Source organism: Pogonomyrmex barbatus, unplaced genomic scaffold, assembly GCF_055798465.1.
Source record: "Pogonomyrmex barbatus isolate J1 unplaced genomic scaffold, ASM5579846v1 scaffold3, whole genome shotgun sequence".
Taxonomy (NCBI): domain Eukaryota; kingdom Metazoa; phylum Arthropoda; class Insecta; order Hymenoptera; family Formicidae; genus Pogonomyrmex; species Pogonomyrmex barbatus.
This window is the reverse complement of record NW_028297127.1, coordinates 8,110,256-8,129,001: the sequence shown is the minus strand read 5'-3', so window position 1 is coordinate 8,129,001 and position 18,746 is coordinate 8,110,256. Positions and strand designations below refer to the sequence as shown.

Genomic DNA, 18,746 nt, shown 5'->3' with positions numbered 1-18,746 from the left:
GGCCGACTAACCTTACGCCGAACTCTTCTTCGCTACGCCGATCTTCTTCTTTCGGGGTACAGGAAGGGGCGAATTCTCCTACAGGCGGATACGGTTCCGTCTTCGGATTACAGTTAAGAGATTTTATTACATTTACAGGAAAAAAAAAAAATAATTGTACGACTGAAAGGATAAGAAAAATTAAATCTGGAACTTTAGTCTTTAACTTCGTATGAAAATGATTTAATCATTAAAACGATCACATAACGTGAATGTAGAGGATTTAATATTTGTAGATCGTCCAGAGAGAATCATCTTCCGTGGTTTCTAAAAAATGTTAATTTTGCTTTTTTTTAATACAACAGAACGGGATTAACAAGAAGTCGATAAAATTCGACATAATTCCTTATCAGCGTACAGCGGCTTTATTATTAGTACAAAAAAGCGTCTTTACAAAATAAATAAGTTACAGGCTCCGAATGCGGAAAATCGAGTTTTCTCGTTCGTTTTCCTCTCTTCTTTTTCTTCATTGTCTTTTTTTACTTTTTCTTCTATATTTTCTTCACTTCTCGCTTGTCTTCGATATCGACGGAAGTAACGTTCCATAAGCAGACGCTTTCCTGGAAGCTGGTATATGTAGAAAGTGATAATAGTATAAGTGATAATAGTATTGAGGAAAGGAAAAAAAAGATAGAAATCGACATTTCTTGTTCATTCAGCCATTCGCGGGAATGCGCCTGCCGTCAGGACGAGTATTCCTTCGCTCACAATTTTCCCGACCGAGAATCCCTCGTTGTTAAATCTTTAGCACGAATTTCGCGAGTTTTCACGACACGGCAAACGGTCCTCGCACGCTTTTCCCGTCGGTTGCCGGATAGAGATGTTCCCATTGAAGACGTCAAATATATCTGCGCGATTGTACATACAATTATCCAGGCTATACTCGACAATAACAACGGGATATTTTTAGCCTTGATCTTCTCAATTATTCACAATGTTATCATGTAATCATGTCCAGCATATCTTCCTGTAATTGTTGGCCCCAGCCAAGGTCATCACCTTTCGATCAAAGTCGGGCTTCTCGGATCGACGTCTGTTTCCTGATAACACGTAATCGATCCAGTCGATTAATCTAATTGACGAGTTTTGACGTCGCGATAGCTCCGGTTTGCATCATCCAATCCGTAAAATCTGATCGTAGCCGACGTGATTGAGCACGAAGATCGTCTCGCCGGGTGAAAACGTGTCTGGATTAGTATTGGTATCCTCCATTACTGGCGTAGCTCTGTCCGCCTCCGCCGCCACCACTCGGTGCGCCATAAGTCGACGACGGTCTGCCACCACCACCGGAATAACCGCCACCGCCTCCGGAGTAACCACTGAAAACAATAAGAGAAAATCGTAAAAAGAGTCGATTAATAGATTTAAAAGAACAAGAATAAATAAAATTTTGAATTGAGCAAAATTAATAAAAAGTAAACACTAATCAAATTAGATAAATTAAAATAAATAAATGTTATGAGTTAGTAGTATCTGCTATAATAGTAGTTATTATAAATATTTATGTAAATAGGATTATAATTTTATAATGCTAAGCGAAATAATTTATTCAGTCAATATTTCTCTTATATTAAAAGATAAAAACGATTTATGTTTTATAGAATAACTTTGCATTTAATTATAATATCTTACCCGCCACCACCGGAATATCCACCACCGCCACCGCCGGAGTATCCACCGCCGCCACCGCCGGAATATCCGCCGCCGCCACCGCCGGAATATCCGCCGCCGCCACCGCCGGAATATCCGCCGCCGCCTCCAGAGTATCCGCCGCCGCCTCCCGAGGGTGCACCGTAAGTTGAAGATATTCCTCCACCGCCACCGGAGTATCCACCTCCTCCAAAGCCACCGCCGCCGGAACTGGGCGCTCCGTAGCTGCTCGAGGGTTTGCCACCACCTCCGGAGTACCCACCTCCGCCGCCTCCGCCGCGCGGTGCCCCGTAGCTCGTGGATGGTGCGCTATAAGTCGAGGAAGGTGCTCCATAACTTGAGGAAATTGAACCTCCTCCGAAACCTCCGCCACCGCCGGAAGGCGCTCCGTACGTGGACGATGGTCTGCCGCCTCCACTCGAGGGCGCTCCATAAGTCGAGGATGGTTTACCACCGCCAAAACCGCCACCGAAACCGCCGCCTCCACCGAAACCACCGCCGCCGCCGAATCCGCCGCCTCCGCTAGAAGGGGCTCCGTAAGTGGAAGATGGACGTCCTACGGATGGTGCCCCATAGCCGCTGGAAGGGCGAGATGGGGCTCCATAAGTCGAGGAGGGTGCTCCTCCGCCGAAGCCACCACCTCCGAAACCACCACCGCCGCTGGATGGTGCCCCGTAACTTGTAGACGGGGGCGCTCCGTAGCTGGAAGATATGCCACCGCCGCCATGTCCACCTCCACCGGAACTGGGTGCACCGTAGGTCGAGGAAGGTCGACCACCTCCATAACCACCACCGCCGAATCCGCCGCCGCCACCACCGCCGAATCCACCACCGCCACCGAATCCACCGCCGCCACCCGAAGGCGCACCGTAGGTTGACGATATTCCTCCACCTCCACCGCCGGAATAACCGCCACCGCCACCGCCACCTCCTAGATTAGGCGTGCCATAACTGGTTGACGGTGGCAGATAACTGCCCGAGACAGGTGCTGAAAATAATTTCCAAAAAATTCGAGTCTAAAAAATACTTAAAAAAATACTTTAGAAAGAGAATTCAAATTATACCTTAATTCTTGCAGAAAATCTTATTAAGATTTGATTAATTTCATATCCAAGGAAACGTAATATTTAATTTGTTTTAGAAACTACTACTCTTTACTTGACTTTACTTCTTCTGCTTAGACTTTCCTACATTGCTGATGACTTTTTATTATATCGCAATGTCTCGAAAATTGTTACTAATAAGGAACGTTTATTACTTGCGGTGACGTTATTATAGCGACGAGAGTAATAAAGTCGACAATAGCATTTACGTGGCTTCTTAGCAATCAAGATTCGAAGTTGCCGTAATATAAAGTAGAAATTCTAAAATTTCGTTTTCTCTTCCCATAGGAATTTATAGAGATATCTAAAGTCTTTGTAAACAGTATCGTCGACATAAGTTTAAATTTCTTGCGACGTTTAGGCTAAGGATAAAAATTATCTCAAATTGAATGTGTGTGTGTAAAATAAAGGAAGCTAACGAGATTAAAGTCCTCGTTAATGCGTTTTTGAAATCGCATTAAATCTAACTGAGGAAAACGCAACATTTCACGCAGGAGAAAGAGAAAAATTCGCGACCAGGTCGGAGAATTATATTCGCGTTAAAGAATATTCTTTCGAATCGACCCCAGTGCGACGACTACGGAAGCGCAATCAGACCGTGACGACTTCTTATCACGAGACTTTATCTGCTCCGCGCTCTATCATCATCAGTGGATTCGTCGTAGAACAGTCATTAGAAGACGCTTTGTGCCGTACAGTCGAAACGCCAGCGCCATTTTCACGATAATAGCGTGCACGGCATTTTTTTTTTTTTTTAAATACGCATCAAATCGCCGATTGAGTCACGTTCGCTTTCATCGCGTCTGATGCGCCGGAACGGCGCGTCCGATTGATTTATAGCGCGAGCGTGATGCTTCGCCGCGACAGTTGAAGACGCGAATCATCGTCGGTATCGTTTACGACTCGAATCGACACGGCACGGCGGGTCGACAGTCATCATCCTGGCGAATACCTCAATTAATCCCAGATCAGCGATTTGCTGTTCCCCGTTGTCCTATGCATTAAACAAGCGAACATTTAATTCCTCCAATCCACAAAATTCAATGCAAAATTTACTGAGTTTATTGAAGATTCCGTTTCGATTTCGCAAGAGAAATGAATAATTCACGTAACTGAAGTCGGATAACGCTGAAACGATAGCGAATAAAATAGCGATTAAATTTGTTTTGCGATGTAGAAAAATTGTATGCGATAAAATAAAGGGAAGTAGGTAAAATAATTTTTAAATGAAACATATAGTGACACGTATAAAATGCGCGGTGGAATAAAATGCAACAAAGATTAAAATTGGCTTTTTCAACTTTGCTGTTTTTTTTTTTTTTTTTTTTTTTTGAAAATTAATTTGTTTAACGAGTCACACGTTTGCCCATTAAACGAACGGCTGGTAAAGTTTCGCAATCTGTAATACACGAGCGGCATTTAATGATAACTCGCGGATTGCGCGCGTGACGTTTACACGTGTTAAAAATCGAAATCGAAACAATCGCGGCGAGCCAAGAGTAAAGTTTCGGCTCGCACGCTCGCGCGCTTTCGAGTTAGATTGCGCTAGATCGCGCCTGATAATGTCCTCATTTATACCACGATTCTACATGCCACGGGTAATTTGCTTAAAGATGCTGACCGATAACTTACGTCGCTCTAATGCTCGATTATTTCAGGCGCGCGCGGTTTCCACTTTTTCGCGCGTCCCGATTTCACAAATTCGCCTGTACTATTTGCGAGGCGACTCAGGGGAAAGAGAAACATATCGAATCGCTTAAAAGTAATTCGAGTTGAGCTGAGAAAAATATTAGGAGAAGTAAATTACAATAGAAAAACTCACATAACGAAACATAAAAACATCACTGTTTGTTTGGATAACGAGGCTGTCAATTATTAGCTGTTTTTGCTGTAATTAACCGATGGCGTGTCGATGCGTGAAACTGAGTAGTAAAGTAGTACGCCAACAGGAACGCATGAACCTTATCAGACTATCAATTCAAGACACGAGAAACATACTGCGAAACGTTTATAATCAGAACCAGAAAGAGTACGTAACAATAGAGCTATATACATTGCGATTGAAAGGCGAAGAATCTGATCAAGAATTTAATACACAATTAGCAATGTTTTTGATTATTTTGATTAGATACTTAATTACCTTCTTTTATATGTATAAAGCGACAAAGAGAGAATAAGAAATTAAATTTATTTAAAATATTTTAATTTGATTAAAATTTAGAAAATTTCACATACGATAATAAGCTGAGAGTGAAAATGTTTGCCAAATTGTTGCGCGATCCTCATTTTTTTGCTCATACAACATTAAAGTTCATCGCGGGACAACAATGGACTTTCTAATAAGTTTTCCGACAAGTTGACAAATTAGATCCGCAGCGGCATTAATTAAGTCATGCAAAAATTAGTTACGTGACGTGGGCATATTCGCGTAATACGTACATTTGCCGTAAAATTACTGTTTTTCGTACAATGTGTTTATTTTATAACGTATCGTCTTTTAGATTATATACTACGAAAAACCTCACTTGCAAGCGTATGAGCCAGTGGTGATACAAGTAATGTTACCTCAGTGGCTCTTTTACTATAATGAATTTAATACGCCATAATAAAAAGTAAAAAGTAAAAGGCGTAATGTGATGCGAGTAACCTTAATATTATAAAAACACTCTTTTCTCTCAAAGAGTCACTCATTTATCTTTCTTTACGATACGGAATACTAACACGCGATTTTTTTCAGGACTGCATTTACTCTTGCGAAAAATTAATGTGGCAGAATTTCATATTTTCCATTCTTCTCTCTTTCCTTATTTAAACGGTATGAAATAATAATTAATAAAATAATAATAATTATATATTTTATTCTACAGAAATAATTCTATCGAGAGTCTGCCACCTTACATGCTAGTTTTATAAAAAATTAACGGCGAAAAAGTTCTTCTCGGTTATTTCTATACCAGTTGCGATCTGCATGTCATATTATCGTGAATCGTTTTTTCGTCATCGGTAAAAAGTCGCGTTATTCCACATTTGCGAGATCTGAGAGTGCAAGGAGCAATCTCGATCTATGTCCTACGTAATCGAAGAGTTTGATGTGGACACGAGAGTTCTTCTCGGATCTTACCATCAGCGTGGATGGGCCTTAGCAGCAGAGCCGTCACGGCCAGCGCGGTCGCTGCCAGTGGGGCCCAGCTTCTCGTGGGCCTCATGGTCCCCGATGATCGAAATCTCTCGTGGAGGTCTCTGGGATGTCTCCCTCGGCGCCGAGTCACATGCACGAATTTGCGTCTCGTACGAACGAGTGCTGTCTCTATCTCTCTCTCTCTCTCTTTTTCTCTCAGGTTACCGTCGCGTGTGTGCGGGGTGAACTTGCGAAAAGGAAACAGATGCGATCGGGGCGCGGCGGCTCGACGTGGCCTGCTCGACGCACCCGTGCGATTTCGTCTAACGTGCTTCAAACAGCGTGCATCTTGCTTATATAGTTGGCCGTCTTTCGGAGAAAGTCCTCGTCGGGAGTGCAGGATGATGCTACCGACCAGGTGAGACTCTCGGGAAACGTGGGAGGCAGACGAGGGGAGGGGGGGAAGAACACAAGAAGACAAGACTGTCTTGGGGGGTTCGCGAGGTGGGGATCGAAGGACCTACCGACTTTCCGAAGGATCGGGCAACGGGATGTCCTGCTCGCAGTTGACCCTGGTCAGGCCGTTAACGAGAGGAGTCCTTTTTTCGTCTTGATTCTTCGTCTCGCTCTCTCTCCTTTGCAACATTCTTGTTGCGAGAAATCTTATGCTGCCTGGCCTTGGTGTCATCTGGCTTCGCTCGAGGAGAGCGATCAGCGAGAGTAATACAGCATCGAACACGTGAACTCTCGCAACGGAAGCAATTTAATAACGGTTCGAATAAATATACAATATTCTGTTAATCAATTCCTTTAAAATCGAGGATCGAATCGTAAAGTTGAGAAAATCAAAAAGTTTCGAATTTAATGAAACGACGATTGAGTGATCTCTACAAAATTTCACGCAGATAAAATTACTTCTTGAAATTGAAAATGTTTCAAAGTTCCTTTTGTTTCACAAAATTCCACTTTACACATACGACAAAAAAGTCATATATCGAGTTAATATATTTACACGGTAGTTTTTTGGTGAAAACAGGTGCACAATGAATGTGGAATGAGCTATTCGTTTCGCAAGCGTTTCAAGTGAAGTTTCGAAAATCATCGCGTCACTCCTCTAAGTCCTTTCTCTGAAAAGTAAGCCCAATGAGGACTATCAGTAAGCAGGGAACGTGCGATCGAAAATTGCTCGCTTGTTATTCATCACACGCTCAGCTTTATCCAAGAAGTGTACTCGTCGACTAGGAACTAGATAACTAAATCGACGGAGGATACAAACACATCATGTCGTCGTCAATATCCGTCGTCCCAAATTGGCAAATACGTCACGAGCGAGGCGGGTCGATTTTATCCCTAAGCTAAATATTTAGGGAAACGAGTAATGTAAACGTCGTAAAAACAACTCTAATTAGATCTCTATATTAGATCGTAAGTAACAAAAGATTTTGCAAAATGTTTGTTGAAAAGAGATAAACTTGGAATAGCGATAAAAATTTCACGAAGTGTAAATGCGCATTTTGAGATAGACCATTTACGAAGGCCGATTTAAGATATCCGAATGACAATGTTTGAACGGCAATATCTAGGCCGAGGATGCGATCTGTCCACATGAAACCGCGAAAATGACGGTGTCGCCGATGAAATACGTGAAGATCGTTTCACGATGACGTGCGATTTCAAAAGACGAGGAAGGCGAAGCTCAAAGTATAAAATATCTGGCGAACGCGCCTCTTAACGCGCCAACGTTTCCTTAATGCATTTCGATCTATAACTTAAAAATGCACTTATAAATGTTACGTCAGAATGCAAGACCGGAGAGGAACAAAAATCTTTGCGTGCGTGACGCCATTCAAGCGCCTCGTATTTAGTGCACGGGAAAAAATATCAGGCTATTAGTTATAAAGGAATGATCGATTGAACGCAGAGAAGAAACGAAAGTTCAGCGAGGAAAGTACGAAAGGAAAATGGCGGAGGTGAAGGAGCCCGGTGTTTTTTTTTTTTTTTCTTTCACGCATCTGAAATTATCGTGGTCGTTACGCGCGCGAGATATGTGCTTTTCATAGTCGGTCACATCTCAACGCGGCGCATTATTCCAGATTGTTCGCACGCGATTACCTTATATCCGATTTTTCCCCCCGCGCGAACGAACGCGCAATTTTACGGCTCACAGCCATTTTATCCCTCGTTGTCCTAAACGCGAATGGCGCAACTTTATAATATGATCAATAATTTGTAATAGCACGGGAGTTCGTAATTTGAGTTCCGTTTCGTTGCTCACTCCTAGCCGGAGGCACGCTATTGCGACACGGACCAATATAATAACTTAATAGCATACGCGGAACAAGATGATGAAAAGAGAATCCTGTCGGAGCGCGCGTGATGCCTGTTCGTTGACGACGTTGAAAAAAAGATTCGCGCGAACGCCGTCAGGTAGATTATTAATGATTAATAAAATAGCGATATAATAATAAATTATGAGGTTCAAGCATTCCTTATTTGGCGCTTTATCATAGCCAAATTATTATACATCCAACGAATCCAACGTATTAAGGCATTTGTTTATTTATTAACCACTATTATATTTACAGAGACACCAATTGGGCGGCTTGAAAGAGGTTCGATCTGTCGCCGGTCTCCCGCCGAGAGTTTCATAAATTCTCCATAACCGTCCGTCGATTGGTGTATCGTGGCGGTATAATTCCGGCTGGCCAATCGGTTCTCGTAAGAGACTTATTACTTGTAAACAGGCAATTGCTGCCAATGACTGGCGTTTTACCTGGATCGCATCGGTAGTCGCTGGTCCAATTAGCGCGCGCGTACGACAAATCGCGGCGAGTCCCTCCGTTCTCCTATGCGAACTTCACGAAACGGTCCCGACACCTACGACGCTCTCACCGATTGCTGAAAGAGAACGCCGCTTGCTAAATCGACAATTTATTATCGCCCGTGTAGCAATAACGCGAGCGCGCGGCTCGAGATGCGCGCTGCCAGCTATGCGGCTATGACAACGTTGCGGTAATATCGTAACGGATCGCACCGGCCCGGTTTCGAGTGTCGCATTTTACTCCCGATTGATCGATCGTTGCGACACGACCAAGTGCGCGATCCACCGTGTCGTGGCGTATCGATCGATGGATCATCGATTGGCAATAGCTGTATGCGAGCATCCCTTTCGCGCATCTCTCTTTTTTCCAACTAGTTGACGGCTTTACGAGTGTTCTGGTATTTCGATCGAATAAGAAAATAAAAGGTAATTGGTAACGTATAAATCTGCTCATCGATAACTGCCTTTTTATCTCGTGAGTTGACACGTGCCGGCATTCTAATTTGAATATGAGAGATTTATTCATGACTACGTGGACCAATATTTACGGGATGCATATTATCGAGCTTGATGAATTAATATCACGATTTAAAAGAGTATAGATCTCGTAAAAAATATTTTTCAACGATTAAAAAGTTACGCTGAGTAAAAACATGAAAGGAAATTATTCTTGCGTGTCTAATTTATTCAGAATACTGTTGCCGATAGTAATAAACAAATACAGAAGTGCAGTCATGTAGTCGTACTTTTTCAAATTTCCAAACGCTTTACGATCATTATGATACTTGGATCACCAATATCGATTTGATTGCGATTGAATGCAGCTCGCATTTCCGCATCGCACCTGGAATTTTTTTACGTTTAAGATAAATTTAAATAGGCACGCGCGCTCGCGCGCGCGCGCGCGCGCGCGCGCGCGCGCACACACACACACACACACACACACACACACACACACACACACACACACACACGCACGCACGCACGCACGCACGCACGCGGACTGATCCTTTCGCGAAAGTCTCGCATCATTATTAGCCTGATTTATAACAGGAAAAACTTATTAATTTGCCTTCGCTTGTGCGCCAATTAATTCTCGACATTTTCCTTTCTCACAGCGATGACTCTTGTTACGTAATCGAAGATACTTTGGGTTACCACGATAACAATTCGTTCGTCACGATGATAATAAAACTAAACATTAATGCTAGAAACATTGGGAAATGGAAGTCTGTACAAAAAAAAATTATTTCTCTAAAAACTGTGCTAATTAATAGTAAAACATAAGATTTTTAATTTTTAATTTTTTGTTTTGTTATCCTAAATGATAGCAATCAACGTTGACAATTGAGTTATGTTATGCACAGCTTTTTCTTCCTTTGAAATACAAGGATAAAATCACTTGTTATAAATCCGTATTTGCGCTGAATCAAAGTCCACTGGTATTTCATTAATACAAGATACGTCTTGTTGCTAATTGTGAGTGACAAATCCAATTAATTACAATTAGCCGCGATCGATTGCATCTCGAGGGTCCTCTCTCGAGAGAGACGCTAGATCATATCTCTCAATCGGTGATCGCGTACAGAGACGCGCTCTTGTCGAATGCAGCCTGCAATTTGAGCTCGGGCTCGGCAACGAGCAGTTTCTATTGGTCGTGCGAGATTATAGAACGGCTATTCAATGAGGTTCCACGAATGGATTTTTTTCACGTTTATCCACGCCGCAGTCGTGATGACGTTCGCAAATTAGAGAATCGGCGCGAGGCCGATGTTCGATTGATCCTTATGGCCCATTTCTTTCCTCACGTGCCGATGTCTCTCTTGTGTCGCGAAATGAATTTCGACGATCGATAGGAACTTGACCCTTGACCCGAAAGACTTCTCTTTCTCTTACGTAATTATGAGATGTACGAGTCTCCGATGTATGAGTACGAAGAATTTAGTTCAACAGTACGAGCCGAGATTAAATTAATCTCGATTTAAACGTCAACGTCGAGATTAATTTGCCTGGGAAAGATTTGAGACGCGATTCCTCACTTTGTATGTCCGCGAAAACACGCGAGAATGCGTCGTGACGCAAGCGCATATTCGGTGACGATCGGAGAGGCGTAGCCGCCGAGCTCTTCGTCGTTTCTTGTTAGTACAAACATTTTGCAAGTGCGACTCTCGTTCTCGCCGGGAGAAAAGCCACGCTGCGCAGTTTTTCCAGCGTTTAAGCATACCGCGGAACAGCGAACACAACAACCGTGCGCACGTATGGAGAGTCGGGAAGAGACGAGGGGACAAAACTGCAGTTGCAGCAGCAGCAGCGGAGCGGTAGATAGATGAATATACAGCAGGAAAAGCGAAAGTCACGCCGCGTTCTCTAGCGGCGGCAGCGGCGGCGGCGGCGGCGGCGGCGGCGGCGACGGCGGCGGGGGCGCCGGTGGTCCCCCCCCGATCGCGCATTGTACGCGAGCGCATCTCCGTGCCCTAGATAATTAATATCCGTGGTCGGGGAACGAGAACCGCGGCATTTTCTGCGGCAGCGGCGGCGCGTCGTCTTCGTGCGCGCGGCTCTTCGCCGGGTTGCCTCACGCTTCGCCGTCGAGCTAATTGATTAAAGGGATCATCATTATTACGTTGGCGAGCGGCGCGATGCGCTCGCGCGGAGCCGAGCGATTTTCTCGCTCCGTCCCGGATCGTCGCTCGCGGGTGGCGGCACGGACGGCCGATCGGTCGGGCCTTTCGCAACGGCACGGAATCGGTTATGACATGCCGCGGGGAGGAGGGAGAGGGGGAGATCGGCGTAGACCGCGCTCGATTAATCTATTTATACGCGTCGCTATTTTCCTCGGCTCGGACGGCTTCGACGCCATCGAAATCAACCGGCCGACGCGACGTGAATGCGATACGTAATGAGCGGCGTGATGTAAAAAAATGTCTACGCACGCAAATGCCTTTTCTCCGCGAAGAAACAGAGTCCCATAGGCTCGCCTAGGTAATTCCGCTTGAATATTTCAAAAGATGTGCCCGCGAATAGAACCTTCGTTATCAAAATGTTCTTAATCATAGCTGAAAGAAAGAAGAAACAATGTCCTTAATGACCAGGACGATTAATAATGCAGGGCTTGTTTGGTGAAATCGTTCACAAGTTTTTTTATATCTCTTCCTCTATTTGTTTGTTTGCAATAAATTTAGAAATAAATGAGTTTTTTCTTATCTATATCAATAAAAAGGTACATGCAAAAAATACATTATATTTCATCGTCATAGATATTTAGGTATTTACATATCTAACGACACCGTTTGATATGTAAATACATACACAATAGTTTGTCGATATATGTCACCGCTCCCAATTCGCCAAACGGAGATGCAGACTAATCCGCGAATTTAATTGACTCTTTCATGGAAGTTGGTTGCATTTTTCATCGCCGGTGGATACACGGCACGAGATCGTCATTCTTATTTACGTGCCTTATGATTTATAATGCCGCTCATTCATAGCTCTGTATACGTGTACTATCGTCATCATCGCTTCAGCCAGATGGTACATATCGATTGGCGGCCGATTCCGCTTGACCCGAATCGGAAAAGTGGAAAGAATCGGACGTCGTGACACGCTCCTCGCGGCTACGAATAATCCCCCTCGGGGCTAAAATTGCGCAGAATCATCAGTCTCATCAATAACTGTGAATACGACAAAGCATTCATCTTCGTCTTCGGGGTATAGATTTCTTAGTGACAAAGTTCGTTCTTTCATGGCGCGACATGGTGACGCAAAAAAATCATTGGTATATCGGAAAATTGCGACAGAATCGAACGTACGGATCCGCGTCGTATCCGTTCTACATAATGAATTCTTCGACGTAGAATTCTTTCGGCGAGTAATGCGAGTGTGCAATAATTAATACGCGTGTAATAATAACGTATTACCGTAACGCGTAATTAGGCGCGATAAAGTATTTTCCGCAGTGGCGTAATAATTTTACTCTCGAGCGAAGAAAGCAGCATTTAGCGGCGAGAAGCATCTTCCGTGATTTGTTGAATCGCTATGATTACCGTTCAATTATCTCGGTAGAATTATAAAATCATTGAACAACACCGCTGCGCTTTATTAAATCTTGCATTTTCCATAAATATACATCGCAGAGCAGGGAGATTATTATACTTTCGGACTTTGTGAAATATGTAAAGACAAGCGAGTTAACACAAAAAAAATTCTAAAAATTCTTAAAATTTTATTTAGAGAAAAAGGGGAGCCATGTGAACATCGATGCAATAAATCATAATTTTGTATGCATAATTTTGCAGTACACACGGATGAAGCTAGTGATAAATGACGATTATTCATCAAAGACCTTCGGTTATCATCGACCATTCATGCCTCTTCTGAACAGTGAAAGTGTTGTAATGTGTGATTTTTTAAACATCACGTCTTGAACGTTTATTACAGTGAGAAACGGAGATCCTTTTGAGCGGGTGCATCGAATGAATAATCGGTAAAAACTCGGCTCCTGATATTTGTATTCGAAATTTATCAAGGTTACCTTTTACTTTGTAGACCTCGTTCATGCTTTATTTGTTCGAGCACGCAAGAATCCAATAGTTCAAGGATATTTAAAGCTAACAATCGAGAAGTGGAAAAGCGATTTTATCTGCAATTATATAAATATGAAGAAAAAAAGATAGATTTTAATATATAATATATATTTATAATATATATAAAATTAAATATATTAATTTATTAAATTAAATATAAAAATGCATACATGTTTAAGGATTATCTTATATTTAATTATAGGAAACTATTCGTATTTAGATTACTTTATGTTAGCTATTTGAGAAACTGTTATCATTGCAGTTTAGTTTTCACAGCGCGAGAAGTCGCTTCGCGTCTCGTCAAATATTCGAAGACGAATCTCTCGTCGATCTCCGACCTGTCATTTCGCAATATCGCGACATCGCGAGTCGAGAAGGCCCCATCGCGGACAATTAATCCGAAAGATTGGTCCTCCCTCCCTTCCCTCTTCGTCATAATACCCGTCGCTGGGATCTCAGAGCTCGAATATCATGATTTATTCAGATGGATGAGCGAAGCGGCTCGAAATAACTCGATACATCGACCTTCCTCTCTCATCTCACATCGTTCTTGTACGATTGATCTACATGAAGGGTTGTCTCAGCGGAACAGTTTAGGGTAGTGTCGACGAACGGACGGACGGACGGACGGATGGATGGACGATAGATTCATAATTAAATGTCCATTTGCAACACGTGGCGGTATCGATCTGGGCATCGATTATGAGGGAAGTAAACAAGTGGGAGAGCACTTGGAAGTTCCAGCATAACTCGCGTTCGCATGGACTAGCATAACTGCAATTACAATCTCCCATTACAATCAGTTCTCGCTATTCAATAATTATATATACTATTCAATTATACGTTATTCTCTAATGGTCTATCTTTAGAGCAATTGGACCCCTTGGTAAATTGATATCTATCGGACTACTTCATTTCGCTCTATTAAGGTAAATTGACATCTATCAGACTACTTTCGCTTTATTAAGAAAAAACCGTAATTTACAGCTAAACTAAGATAAAATATTGTTATTAGTAATATCGACTCTATTTTACTTAGTTTGTATTTTTATATATTGTCATTGTCATTTATAAAAATACGAATTCAAAATGTATATTTAATTTGTTAAATTTAAAGCTATATATATGTTTAATTTAAAACCATTAATATTGAAATTTTAATATCAATATAAATATTATAATATCCATATTAAATATAATATTGATCTCTCAAGTTCTCGGTGACGTGATATCGTTATTTTAACTAACGATATAAAATTTATTTCCACGTCATCCTACACAAAAATAGATTTCAAAAATTAAAATTCATTAATAATTTCTTGAGATTTAACGATATTTACTTATTCTACCGATATCCTATATCGACATCCTATCAATATCAATCTCGGATGTGAATACTCAAGTAATAGCAGAGCTTCGAGATTTCTCATTCGACCCAAGGTAAACGATTGTGAGGCTGTATCAAAGATACGCCTTTATTGTACACGTCGCGCATACTGCCACGCACGTGGATACACAAGCCAGAGATTGTCGCCAGTGACATTGCGATATTCCTGCGTCGAGAGGAAAGTCATAATTACGGTCGTCCGTTTGAGATTTCACGGTTACCACGTCGGCCGCATTCACGCGGGTTCCGTAATCGCTCGGCGAAGAACTGTCGGCACGCGGCTTCTCGCCGCTCGCGGCCCACCGAAAGTCGAAGGCGAATTGACGACTCCGCGCAAAGGTCGAAGGAAATGCGATAGCCGTGCGTGAAAATTAAATGAAATTGTTAAGCTATTATTACAAGAAAGTTAGTAGACAACTTTTAACATTTGCGTTTAATTTAGAATTCTAGCCTTCGAGTGTTTTAGACGTCAGATTCTTCTCCAGAAGAAGCAAAGATTGCTAATAAATTTGTCATTATATATGTAAATTAATGAATATTCAACAATCTAAGTCGTTTTAATGCAAGAAAAGAGAGAAGGATTATAAGCATTTAATATCAATAAAGTTTTAAAAACAACATTCTAATAAGTGACGCTTGTAATGAATTTGTCGGCTTAATTTCAACTGTTTGTGATAATGATAAAACTATAATTATTTGTTTTTTAAGTTTATACGATGTATGTGCAATATGCTCTTACAGAATATTACAATGACGTCAGCCCCTTTGGCATCTATATTACATAAACGATGCGTATAGGGTTTTTTTGCATAATTGAATGACGCTTCTATCTATCAAAAAAAAAAAAAAAAAACGGAGCGTCCGGGATTTGCGATTGTAATGCGATAACGCTTTAAAATGCACGCTCGATAAAATACTCGCGTCGTTAAGTGTCGCGATGGAAATAACCGCAGATGCAAAAGGTCGAGCACGGTTACTTGCTTGGCGCACCATCGTTTACTATTTTTACGAGCGTCGCGGAGAATTAGCGTTGATATGCGGCTCCATTTCCGTATACAAGAGAACGCGGGAGAAAGGAAATTTCCCTCAAACGCCGCGCCGTCGCCGCATCTCCTTGAACTGGTGCACCTCGCTGTCACGTTCCCCATGAACTCGCACGTGCGCTTCCCCCAGCTGATTCGCGTACGATTGAAGCTACCCAAAGCTACTGGGTGATCGATAAATATTCTCTCTCAAAAAAAAAAGCAATTTAATTAATTAATCTTTTTGCAAACATACATATTTCTGGCTTCATCGCTTGCATCACTTCTTTCTTTCTACTGACACATTTTTAAAATTATTTATCTTAATCGCGACACACAAATTTCCTGTGACAAATCTGAAATCTCTCTGATTCTTCATTAGGAATAGAAGTTTTAAGGAAAACTATTGTAACTATTTAATATGCGAAAGCTACGTTATTACGCGCGTAAAGAAGAGAACTTTAGAAACTATCGCCTCAATGTTACAATGATTTATTTGTGATAATATTCGCACTGGTGCGCTTCCGTATAGTAGTAAATAAACTGAAATTCGAAATTTCGCGGAACATCTGCATATCCAATTCGCGCGTGTCCACTGGATATCTATGTTGTAGGAGAAAAAAATGCGACTCGACATATAACGCGTCGTGAAAACGTCCCAAGGCTGTAACGTGCAGGCAACTATAAAACGTAGCACGAACGGGTCTGTGCTTTCACTCATCGTCGGGGAGGGGGGGGAGGGGAGGGGGAGAGGGAAGCAAAACGTTAGTTACTTTCCTTTGCTGTAGGTACGAGAGCGTGTTTACGTAGGGCTGCCAAAGGCAGCGACACCAGGAAACACGGCTAACGAGATGGATTGCTAAAAGGAGGATCGGAAATCGACACGACTCTTGAGATTATCACTTGGGATCGCCGCTTTTTACGGTGGCAAGAATGACGCAGCGAACTCTAATAGTATATAGGACTAAGACTGACATATCCAATGATAATGGCTATAGATAAGTAATGATCTAGAGACTTATTTGTTCATATACTTATATTTTTTATTTTTATAATATAATATAATTATATATTATAAAAATAAATTACCTTTTCATACAATGAACTATTCTTGATAGTAATACCATTATATTCTTGATAAAATAACTGCTTTATAATTAGCTCTTAATTATCACATAAATATAAGTAATTAAAACAAAGGAAAGATTGTAAGTTATATTAATAGTGATTGTTCGTAGTATAATTTTTCGTCTGTTTCACATTGTTCTCTCGTATTTCAATAATTTTAGATAACATATCTTCTAATTTATCTTTTTTCTAATTAATCTTCTAAAAATAAATGCGACGTTGTTATCTGTTTGAAATATTTAATAATATAAGTTCTTATCCGTATAAATTCTCATCTCATCTGTATCTGTATTTATTCTATTAGTTTGTTAATCATACAATTATATTTACGCATGTATAGTTAATCACGAGGTGAAGACTATTCAGAGCCTGGTATATGCTTATAAAATTCAACAACACCTTTCGAGCGACTGTTTGAGTATTGTATTCGCACTTATGTGTCAAATTTAAAAGGCTCCCACGCGACAACGCGGTGAAAGATAGTTTTATCGACATGCATGGAACAGATTGGACGTTATGTTTGCATTGTTGCGCTCGATATCACGATGAAGTGCCACCGGTAGATATCAGTTTCGCAAGATTTCATATATGTCCTCTAAATCTCACGTAAGCTAGAAGGATCTCGCGGATTTCGCCATGGTATTACGTCGGAAATCTGACTCCAGTCAAAGTCACTTGAGAAGAGCGCTTTATCTTCCTTCCTTCCTTCCTTCGTTGATATTATTTGTAATTGAGTTTCTAATATCGAAATTATTGCAAAGCTACTTTTAAAACAGTTTGCACACACACACACACACACACACACACACACACACACACACACACACACACACACACACACACACACACACACACACACACACACATATATATATATGAGACGAGATACTTTATACTTTATTTTGGCACATTTTGATATGAAATGTAAAATATCTCGCAAATTATTCATTTTTGAATAATCGTATTTTGACACTTTTATCACACAAAATAAGATATGCGAGATAAATCAGTTAATATAAAAAAAATATATAATCGCTTAAAAAAAATTATATAGTTTATAATATAGTAAGTAGATAATTTTTTAAAATTATTACGTAATTATTATGTTTGATATATATAATTTAAATGTTTTATTTCTAAGAATATCTTAATACATTTTTTATTAATAGTTAACATTAATATTTTTATATTTTAATATAATTTATAACACGATAGATTTTCAATAAATTTAAAAACTTTTTACATTGTGTGTTTTATAAATTAAATTTATATAAATATACAGATATGTGAAAATGAAAATGTAATAAAATATATTTGTATAAAATATATATTTTTAAATAACTGTTTAACTCGAATAAATATTATTACATAAGGACAAAACGTTTTTTATATTTTTTTTATATTTGCTTCGTTTGTCCACGTTAGGAGAAGTCGCGTCGCGCACCAAGAGACGACTATTTACCAATTCTAAGACTTTAGCATGACTTTCTCCGGTGAAGACGTCGATTCGCGAAGATCGATCAGTGAAAGCACACGATAATTGATCGCAAACACAAAGAGGCCTGTGAGAAAGACGATGACGGTCGGAAAAGCCAATGCAGCTTCTTCGTGACACAACGACCTATCCGTTCATATCTTGTGACATTTCCGGAAACAAAATAACATTTCTGCCTATCTTGATTTGAAAAGAAATAATTGGAAATCTTTAGAATTTTATTAATGCTCCAATCAATGTGGTGAACTGTAGAATTTAATAATAAAATTAAGCTAGATACAGCTATTTTTAAATTTCAACAAAAATAAACATAATTTTAACATAGCAAATTTTTCTACTAAAAAGTGATATTGGAAAAAAATGATCGATTAAAATGATCGATCACGTAGCGCGTTGA

General features: G+C 40.7%; 1 protein-coding gene across 1 annotated transcript; it reads right to left on the bottom strand.

The window, feature by feature from the left end:
- Nucleotides 1-381: 381 nt before the first annotated feature.
- Nucleotides 382-6,857, bottom strand: LOC105427086 (uncharacterized). Its single transcript, XM_089080339.1, has 3 exons — nucleotides 5,914-6,857; nucleotides 1,672-2,677; nucleotides 382-1,358 (listed from the first exon to the last, which is right to left on the bottom strand). The coding sequence occupies exons 1-3, from the start codon at nucleotides 5,996-5,998 to the stop codon at nucleotides 1,232-1,234; spliced, it is 1,218 nt and encodes a 405-aa protein (XP_088936465.1). The 5' UTR covers nucleotides 5,999-6,857; the 3' UTR covers nucleotides 382-1,231.
- Nucleotides 6,858-18,746: the final 11,889 nt, after the last annotated feature.